General features: G+C 50.1%; 2 protein-coding genes across 3 annotated transcripts; one reads left to right on the top strand and one right to left on the bottom strand.

Moving 5' to 3' along the window:
- The first annotated feature begins 365 nt into the window (after positions 1-365).
- On the top strand, positions 366-6,021 carry MANEAL (mannosidase endo-alpha like). 2 transcript variants are annotated; one of them, XM_015572870.1, is made up of 4 exons: positions 366-563; positions 1,839-1,948; positions 2,837-2,913; positions 4,209-6,021. In XM_015572870.1, exons 2-4 carry the CDS (start codon positions 1,871-1,873, stop codon positions 4,843-4,845), a joined length of 792 nt encoding a protein of 263 aa, XP_015428356.1. In that variant the 5' UTR covers positions 366-563; positions 1,839-1,870; the 3' UTR covers positions 4,846-6,021. The 2 variants fall into 2 exon arrangements, with proteins under 2 accessions (XP_015428356.1, XP_015428357.1); XM_015572871.1 differs by lacking the exons at positions 366-563; positions 2,837-2,913 and having other exon boundaries at positions 1,878-1,948.
- A 1,054-nt stretch (positions 6,022-7,075) lies between these two features.
- On the bottom strand, positions 7,076-10,122 carry YRDC (yrdC N(6)-threonylcarbamoyltransferase domain containing; the record flags this gene model as incomplete). Its single annotated transcript, XM_015572771.1, has 5 exons — positions 7,076-7,408; positions 7,708-7,850; positions 9,524-9,643; positions 9,760-9,874; positions 10,004-10,122. Coding segments are annotated over 5 exons (573 nt in total), but the record flags the coding sequence as incomplete, so codon positions are not given.
- Between the last annotated feature and the right edge of the window lie 78 nt (positions 10,123-10,200).

Raw genomic sequence — 10,200 nt, 5'->3', positions numbered from 1 at the left:
ACCGGCCCCCGCAGAGGCCGAGCCGGTCCCCGGGCAGAGTCTGCGGGTCTACTCGGACCTGCACGCCTTCTACTACTCGTGGTACGGGAGCCCGCGGCGCGAGGGCCACTACATTCACTGGGACCACGTCATGGTGCCGCACTGGGACCCCAAGATCTCGGCCAGCTACCCCCGCGGCCGCCATAGTCCCCCTGACGACTTGGGCTCCAGCTTCTACCCGGAGCTGGGGCCCTACAGCTCCCGGGACCCCGACGTGCTGCGGGAGCACATGACCCAGCTTAAGGAAGCCGCCATCGGTGAGCCCTCCCCACCCCCTCCCCACGCGTCCCTGACTCCCAGCCTCACCCTCTTCCTCCACCGCGGCTCCACGTGGTCCCGTCACCCGGCCTTTGGCCCCACTCACCCTTCAGCCTGGCTTCGTACCCCTTCCGAGGCACCGCTGCACTTCCTATCATTCACACGCACCCACCTCTGCCTTCTGACCCCCAGCTATTCAGGGCCCTTTCTTAGGGCAGATCTGCTGGGAGAGCCTCTGGAAGGCGGTTGGGCCAGAGCTGTGCCAGGTACAACCTTCATGTCTGTTGGATTTCTAGGTTTGGGTAAGTGAAGCCTGGGTATCGAAAACGGATAATCCGGAGGAGTCTTGCATTCAGAGTAGCGCCTGGCGTGGCCGCTGCCTTCAAACCAGCAACAGAGGAGAGCAGCAGCCCTCCCTGTGCCTGCTGGCTGCGGGAAGGACAGTTTGTCCAGGTGCATGATGGACCCTGCTCTGCAGCACGGAGTCCGGGAGCTTCCCTTAAAGTACTCTCCTTGAGAGGAGGTCCCGGGAGCCTCCTGGAGGCAGGCTGGGTGGGAGGCTCACCTGTCAGATTTTGTCATTGAATTCCGCTGGATTTTACAGTCCATTTCAACTTATCTGGAAACAGTGAGTAAGAGAAAACACTGAATGCCAGAGACACTGGGGGAGGTGTTCACAGATGTATAACACAACGCGTGTCCCTCGGATTTTACAGTCTAGAATGGCAGACAGGCTACACAAATGCTATTTCCCACCAGAAGAATCAGATGACCTCTCTGTTCAGGGCTCTTCTCCCTTCAGGACCCAAGAGGTGCCCCTCTCTTCCTGGGATAGGACTGTGCCTTCCGGGTGGGTGTGGCATTGTCCACCCATTTCCCTTTGTTCTACTTGCTAATATCAGCAAAAGCCGGGACCCTACCCAGGCTTTTCTCAGGCTCCTGCCAGGCCAGATGTTCAGCTCGCCCCGAACGCTGCGCTTCAGCACCGTGGGTGAGGACAGCTCCAGGACCCAGGCTCTGGAATCTGATGGGCAGGAAGTGAACCTGGCAGGAGCCTTGCTCTAAGGCAGCGGTTCTCAACCTGTGGGTCGCGACCCCTTTGGGGGTCGCCTAAGACCATCGGAAAACACATATATAATGACATGTTGTTTTGTGATTAATCACTATGCTTTAATTATGTTCAATTTGTAACAATGACATTGGGGGTCACCACAACATGAGGAACTGTATTAACCCTTTGCGGTCCAATTTTATTTTTGGAATTCAAACGGTCTGGTCCAAATTAATTGACGGGATTGAATGTTGGACCGGTTTGCGGTGTCTCAGCCTCGACGTTGGACCTGCTCCTAGTGCCAGGTCTGTCGAGTCAGCCTCCACATTGGACCGAAAAGGGTTAAAGGGTCGCGGCATTACGAAGGTTGAGAACCACTGCTTAAGGTTTCATTCAGAAACCATTTTGCAGTTGGAGGTGGTCTGCAAGGAAACAAATCTCTGGCGTGGGGATGCTGTGTGTCTCTGAAGTAGCTTGTGTTGTGCTTCAGGCGTCCTGGTCCTGTCCTGGTATCCACCTGGCATGGCTGATGATAATGGGGAACCCTCTGATGACCTGGTGCCCGCCATTCTGGACACCGCCCATCAGTACAACATCCAGGTGAGTCTTCAAGAAGAGATCAAGTGCCCTCTGGCCCCTTCTGGAGGTTTTCCCTCTTCTGCCCATAGGGATAGTGCCTCCACCCAAGTTCTATGGCAAATAAGTAGCAAGTGTAGTGTTGGGGGTGGGGTTCGAATAAATACTGCCTATTGTCACTCAAGTTTTCAGTTCTGAAAAAAAGTTGGGAAAACTAAATATAGGAGAAATGAGAGACTAAATATCAAAATAATAGAGTTTAAATTGGAGACCCTGACGCTGGAGAGGGCAGGCAAGAACCAAATGGGCCCACCAACAATTCCAGCCTCAGCTTCCTTCCGGGAGGCAGTGCTGGGCCTCAGGGGGCAGAGCACACCTGTTCTCAGCAGGTAGGCTTGCTTTCAAGAGGAATGAGGGAGCTGAGCTTAGCATATCCGGTTATTTTCCCCAAATGTACCAATTAAATAAGTCATTCTCCTCTCCTGTGGCAGAACAATGATGAAGAAGAGCCTCACTCCCATTCCTGAGCCCATCACTAACATGCATAATAGGTCATAGCACATTTTCCCATTGACATAGCTTCAGTATGATTCTTCCCACAGTTTTAGGTAGCAAATGCCAATCACTTGAACTGGCAGATAAGCTGAAACCTATTAGCCACCCTGCCACAGCCCAACAGAATGACTCTCCCCCTCCCCCAAAAAAGTGATGCCCAGATGTGGGAGGTGGGAAACTTCTTGACCCTCTTTCTTGGCCCTGAGAGCAGTGGCTGTTTTATGTCTATAGTGCCCACCATTGCCGGGTCCTCTCCTGAACTCAGCCTCTCCTCTAGTCCATCGTTGGAGCATCAGCCTTATAGGTTGTGACCCCTGGACAGATAATCACGTGACCAGTATCTCCTATCTGTGGCAGGTGGCCTTCCACATCCAACCTTACAAGGGCCGGGATGACATCACACTGCATGACAACATCAAGTACATCATTGACACGTAAGGCTGCTCTGGGGCATGGACTTTGGTGGGGATCAAAATAGGAGTAAGGATAGGTTTGGAGGGGCAGGTCAAGAGACACATGGGCAGAATGCCTGTGTTCCCCAGCAGTTATTTTATAGTAAGAGTATTGGGCTTTAGAACCAGCAACCTAGGTTTGAATTTTGATTCTGCAGCTTCCAATCTGTAACAAAGGCAAGCCTCTTTTTTTTAAAAAAAATAAGTATTAATTTCAGAGAGGAAGGGAGAGGGAGAGATAGAAACATCAATGAGAGAGAATCATCAATTGGCTGCCTCCTGTATGCCCCACACTGGGGATTGAGCCCGCAACCTGGGCATGTGCCCTGACTGGCTATCGAACCATGACTTCTTGGTTCATAGGTTGATGCTCAACCACTGAGCCACATGGCAAGCCTCTTAATGTGAGTGTTGTGAGAGTTACATGAGTTAATATATGTGAAAATGGCTTGTACAGTGCTTGCACGTCATTCATTCATTCAAAAACATTTATTGAGTGCCTTGAGTTGTCTAGGCATTGTCCTAAGTCCATTGTACAGTAGTAGGTAGGACTAGCAAAGTTTACATTCTAGTGTATGTAGTGGGTGCAGTGGAACAGAGAGTAGTTACACATGCAAAAATCAAATAGTGATTCATACTATGGAAGAGTAATAATAAAGGATAAAGCAGGGTGTTGTGTTTGCTAGAGTGTGTCCAAAAAATATTTTAGAATGGGTGGTCAAGTGAGCTCTCTGAGGAGATGACATGTGGGCTGACACCTAAATGAAGAGGCAGCTCTGTGAAGATCCAGGACAGGCAGAAATTCCAGGCAGAGGGCTGTCAGATCCAAAGGTCATAGTTTGGGACAAGTTTACTACTAGAAAGGCCAGTGTTGCCAGAGTGTAGAGGTAGATGGGAGAATAGCAGGAACGGAAGTGGCAGGGCCAGATCAAGTAGGTAGGGCCTGGCAGGTTTTGGAGCAATCAGATCTGATTTAGACTTTAAAAAGAGAACTGATTATAAGGAGGTAGAATTGGGAGCCTGCAGTCCAGATGAAAGGTGATGTGGCTTGGCTTGGGGCAGGGAGGTGAGGCTTGACTAAAGGAATGACAAGGCTGGGGAGAGGAGGGAGGGAGCTAGTTCTTGCTTAAAGGCATGACAATTCAATTATGGAGACTGGCTGGATCCAAAATTGTGCTTGGACATCCGGAAAGCTCTCATCCATGGCTGGTGACACAGCGGTGCTGGCTTCTGCCACCCTAGGCTGCCACTCAGGTGCTGCTTCCTCTGCTCCTCAGGTATGGCTCCCATGGTGCGTTTTACCGCTATAAGAACAGCATGGGAAAGAGCCTCCCACTCTTTTATATCTACGACTCATACCTGACAACCCCTGAGGCCTGGGCCCATCTCCTGACACCAAATGGGCTGCACTCCATCCGCAACACCCCCTATGATGGGGTCTTCATAGCGCTGCTGGTGGAGGAGGGCCACACCCATGACATCCTGGCCGCCGGATTCGATGGCATGTACACCTACTTTGCCTCCAATGGTTTCTCCTTTGGCTCTTCCCATCAGAACTGGAAAGCTGTGAAGAACTTTTGTGATGCCAACAACCTCATGTTCATTCCCAGTGTGGGGCCTGGGTACATTGACACTAGCATCCGGCCCTGGAATAACCACAACACGCGGAACAGGGTCAATGGCAAATACTATGAGACAGCCCTGCAGGCAGCCCTGACAGTGAGGCCCGAGATCGTCTCCATCACCTCTTTCAATGAGTGGCACGAGGGCACCCAGATTGAGAAGGCCGTTCCCAAGAAGACACCAACTCGTCTGTACTTGGACTACCTGCCTCATCAGCCCAGCCTGTACCTGGAGCTGACTCGCCGCTGGGCGGAGCACTTCGTCAAAGAGAAGGAGCAGTGGCTGATGTGAGGGGCCTGCAAACAGGGCTGAGGTGCTGATGTCCCCGCCTCACTGGAATACTGTCTCCATGTGGGGCTCAGCCGACGGTGTAGGCACTCACCGGCTCCTTATCAGCAGCTGGTGCCTCTGGGTGGGCCATCAGGCCTGGGCCCATGGAGGAACAGAGCCTGTTCCTCAGGCACGTGGTGCTGGGCTGCTCTGCAGCCACAGGAACCGGCAGTGCTGCCGAGGGAACTGTAGAGGCCAGCAGGTGACTGGATGTAGCCCAGGGAAGCTTCACATCCTCGGTGAGACAGATAATCCCTCTGGCTCTGAACTCGGCAGGTTACTGTGGTGTGGAGTCGCCAAGCCACTGCTCTAGGAAGGGTGTCGGGGTTCTGGGCTAGCATGCACCCTGCTCCCTTCTGCCACCCTGCCCTCTCTTCAGGCCTCCTTCCCACATTGACCATCTTGTCCAGGTTAGGGAACCATACTTGAGACTTTCTAAAAGGGAAATTCTAGGTTTAAGCTATTTCCAATAGATTCCTGAACCCAATTTTCAGGAAATAATCCTGAGCACTCACACGTTAATTCAACACAGACTAACACCACTTTACTATGTGCCAGGAGCAAGACCAGAAACGGTTCATCTTCCTTACCGGACCCAGCTTCCCTCCTTTGGGATGGCCTTGTAGCTAGTGCAGAAGCACAGCTATAGGTTTTACTTTTGCAGTTTTACCCACTGCTGGGCGTTCTGTTTTCCCTAAGAAAATACCTCTGTGCTCAATCCTCCATTTTCCCAGATGAACATTTAGCTTCAGGGAGAGGACTAGGACTTCCCCCTCCCTTTAGCTGCCTAAATGGAATGAGGCCCATTCACTAGAGCCATTTTCAGTGCTACTGTGATTTGTATTATTAAACAATGTGGTCTTCTCAATAAGCATTCCTCTTGCTCTCTTCAAGACTTCACAAATTCTGGCCCTGTAGTCAGATTTGGAGATTGACATGAGGGATGACTAGTGTTAGCACAGTGAAGAGGGAGTTTGCTTAAGAAATCAGCACGATTGCTAGAGGGAATATTTAACAAAGCATTGGTTCTTTACAAATAAACTAATGTGCTAACTGCAAAGACACTCAAAGCAGGCCCTGGGACACCTTTTTGGCAAATTATTAGGATCTACTTGAAAATATGTACATTGCAAACCACTATATTGAGAAGTTTATGGGCTCAAGAGTGAATCCCAATTCTGGGAACTGGGATGCAAGGCAGAGGGGAGGTAGTGGGCCCTACTGGGTACCACAAGGACTCCCAGTTGCAGTGAGGTAACTGATACTAAACCCCACTGATGGACGGGGTAGGCCTGGTCATGTGCTTGTGACTTAGTTGGGGAAACCAAGGCAAGCAGGGACAGGTGAAAAGGGCTGGATGGGGTGACCTGTAATTTACAGAAGGGCTAACACTGAGGCCTCATTTCACAAATATACAATTTGAAAAATACCAAAAGTATGGCAGTGCTCGAGGGGATGAGGGTAGTAATTCTCACATCACTGATGGCAACCGGATTCAGTTCTCAAAGGCTAATCTGTATCAAGAGCCATAAAAATGTTCATATACTTTGGCCCAGTAATCCTACCCTAAGAAAATAATTCAAAGAAAAACAAACCATTTTCAAAGACGTCTAATAGAGGCATTATTTCCTATGAAAGAAAATGTTCAAATGCCCAACAATAACTATGTTTAATACATGGTATACATATGAATGCAGATAAAGGCTGCTGAGTGGACACTAGGTTTAAATAATGGTGTCATTATAATGTATTTTATGAATAAGAAAAAAGGCACTGTCTGAAGAGAGATTTACTTTCCTATACTCTTTAATTTGGATCCCCCATCCCACTCCCTGCCAACTGAGCTGGCTTCCCACCATTAGTAGAAAGCGATGACCCTCTGCCAGGCAATGCAGCCCGCCGCACCACCAGCCCTGAACCTAACTGCCCCCTATACCTGGGCTCCTGAGCATTAAAGAGAAAAAACCAACATGATACAGAAAAATGTTAGTTACATGCAAACAAGTGGTTAGAATAAGATGGAACTTGGAGACAATATTCCACCTTTGTGTGGAAATTACCGAAAAATCGGTACAGCGGTCTGGTAGGGTTAAATGCCACCAACTCTCACTAGATTCCAAATGTTATTTAAGTTATATATCAAGAATTTTAAAAAAAAGAGGGAGAGAAGAAGCTTATCAGAATAAGAGCATCCTAGGAATGTTCTTAAAGTCTCTATTCAGCTTTTGGCTGACATGAAATTATAGACAATAAATATAGCCCCCTTCCCCAGGTGTGAAGCTAAACCAGCTTCTTCTGGGGCCTGGTTACAGTGCTCTTAAAGATAAGCTGCCTTCAAAGTCAGACTAGTGACGCTGTGGCCCCAGTGGCCTCTCAAGTGAGGCCTGGCCATCCACTGGTAGACAAGAAACGTAGTGTCCAGCATTAGTCCCTGGGCCCTTCTGCCTCTCAAGTCTCAGCAGGATCCCTGTGAGGGAGCAGCCCGTACTTCCTCTGGAGGACATCCGTAGTGTTTTCCAGGGCACTGAGGAGGAAATGAGGACAGTTAAGAATCTGACTTCTCAAAGCCCACCAGAGTCCAGTGATCAGGGAGCTCTAACTCTCTGGTCTTACTGCACTCTGTTCATCAAACCCTTGAAGAATCCTTTCGAATCCTAAATGAAACAGCAACCACCAGCAAACTTAGTCTCACTCCACCCACCACTTCTCCAAAATAAAGGTTGTCAGGGCAAGAGAGTGTGACAACCTCTGTTTTGTCAAGGCCATTTTTGCATTCCCAACCTCCCTCAAATTCTATCCCCACAGCATAGGAGACAGACTCACCAGCCTGCACGAATGATGCGAAATTTTCCAGGCACAGACAAGTCAACCACAGTTGAGCCGAGGCGACACTTGGGGCTCTTGCCATCCCCAATTGGTCCCCCATCGATTACCAAGGACAGCTGAGGCCAGAGGTCCTGGAACTCCTAAGAAGAGGGAGAGGAAGAGCATGGACCCTAACCCCATGCAATGTCGTCACAATGCAGGCAGGGTTCACAAGACAAAGGCTACACCAGGGGTCCTCAAACTTTTTAAACAGGGGGCCAATTCACTGTCCCTCAGACCGTTGGAGGGCCGGACTATAGTTTAAAAAAAAAACTATGAACAAATTCCTATGCACACTGCACATATCTTATTTTGAAGTAAAAAAACAAAACGGGAACAAATACAATATTTGTATTTGCAGGTGGCCCGCAGGCCGTAGTTTGAGGACCCCTGGGCTACACAATCCCAAACCAGGAAGCACATTCCTATAAGAGGGGAAGGAACCTCAATTAATTAATGTCAGCTATGCTAAGGACACTACATCCTATGAGGTTTGAGGTCCTCTCCCCAACATCAGCACCCCAAGTAACATCTATGTAGAGCTCAAAGAGTGGAAGCCCAAAGGGATGGGCTCTACCCTGGACTTTTCTCCAAATCTCGGTATGACCGCATTCAAGTTACTTTATCTATGGCTGTAAAATTAGGGAGCTGGACAGATGCTCCCTAAGGGTCCCTCCAGCTCTAGCACTCCAATCCTGGAGCTCAGGGGAACTGTGGATCACGGTACGGAGAGGAAACAGGGTGGACTCTGTAAGTGCATGCCACCAACACTCAATCCTTGGGCTACGGGAAGGGTACTCCCTTCTTAGCTACAGCATCGCCCACCCGCCCCTCATCCCTGCCCTCACCCCTTATGAAGATGGGCCTGGGAATTGGGAATGGGGGAATACCAGTTGGATAGGTCAACTGTTTGCTGAGCAGGCAGGAATACCTCCCGCCACCCCCTTCCCCAATGCCTTGAGTATGGCGACCAGGACCAAGTAAAAGCCTGCAGTCTGGGAATAAGAAGGGATGCTGAGCTCTCACTTTCCCAGGCTCCTGAACCCACTCTCTAGGTCTGGGCATGGAAAACCACATCCCTTTGCTATGCTCTGCATTTAAGTCCAGTAAGAAGAAAACAGTGGTAAGTTGAATTTCTCTGTGTCCTCATTTGTTCCAAGCTATGCAGCTAACACAGGATTAGGATGGTCCTTTGACCTGGCTCATGGCAGAGGTAAGAGAAGGTGGTCAGGAGTCCCTAGGCCAAGTGATTTAACATTTTGGAGCCTTAACTTCCTTTGTAGCACTGTTGTAAAGACTTACTGCCTTATTCCCCAATAACTGCTACCCCTACAACAAGGGGGAAAACAATTATACTTACTATGTTTCTTATTAAAAAAACTAGAGGCCCAGTACACGAAATTCGTGCATGGGTAGGGTCCCTAGGGCCTTCCTTGTTCTGCACCGGCCCCTGGTGGTCAGTGCATGTCATAGCGAGCAGTCAAATTTCTGGTTGGTCAAACTCCCCAGGGGACAATTTGCATATTGGCCTTTTATTATATAGGAGGATAGAAAGGAAACACCCATCACCCCTCCTCAAGCTTTGTAATAAAACCTTTCCAAGATTCTTTAACTTGGATTTCCCCCAACTCAACCCCTGCCAACTGGGCAGACTTCCCATCATTAAACTCTCCTGTCAGGCAATTCCAGTAAACCACCAACCCCTCTGGTTCAGAGAAAACTGTGTTAGGCCCGATGACATTTGGGGATGGGACGACAACTAGGTAACTCTCACCTCCACATTCAGAGAACTGGGCTGGGAGCTGAGGTTGGCACTGGTGAGAGCAAGTGGCCCCCCAAACATCTGGGCCAAGTCCTGCATGAAGTCATGGTCAGGAATCCGTATGCCTACAAGCTATGAAGCAAGGAGAAAGGGGACCATGAGAAAGGATGGAAGGAGTGGGTTCTGGGTCCAGCCTGGGTCGTGTGAAAGCCGAATGCCAGGGAGACACGAGAGAAAATCCGACTCACGGGAGTGAAGGGGTTCAGGTCCTTATTGAGCTCCTCCGAGCGTTCCATCACCAGGGTCACTGGTCCTGGTAACAGGTCTCTCAGGAGCCCCTCGGGTACGTTCACATGACAGTACCTGGGAAACAAAGGGGGCACAGCTCTACCCACGAATGAAGGCCCACTGCTGGTCCTGGTCCAGACTCGGCAGATCCAGAAGAGGGGACCCTCGGGACGACAGAGGGACCCACCCGTCTTCCCTCTTCACCTACGAGCCTGAGCAGAAGCCTGGGCTCCGGAGAAGCACCGCAAGCTTGGGGCCCACACGCCTCCGGTCTCCGAAACTACAACGGCTGCGCGGCTATCCCGTCGTGTTTTATTTCCTCTTCAAAGCCCTCCCGGCTAAATTAAGCTACTGCTTCCTTTTCCTTTTCCCCGTGGGCGTTCCCCGCCCCGCCTCCATTA

The sequence above is a fragment of the Myotis davidii genome, unplaced genomic scaffold (genome assembly GCF_000327345.1).
Source record: "Myotis davidii unplaced genomic scaffold, ASM32734v1 scaffold88, whole genome shotgun sequence".
Classification (NCBI taxonomy): Eukaryota; Metazoa; Chordata; class Mammalia; order Chiroptera; family Vespertilionidae; genus Myotis; species Myotis davidii.
This window is presented reverse-complemented; position numbering and strand designations above follow the sequence as displayed.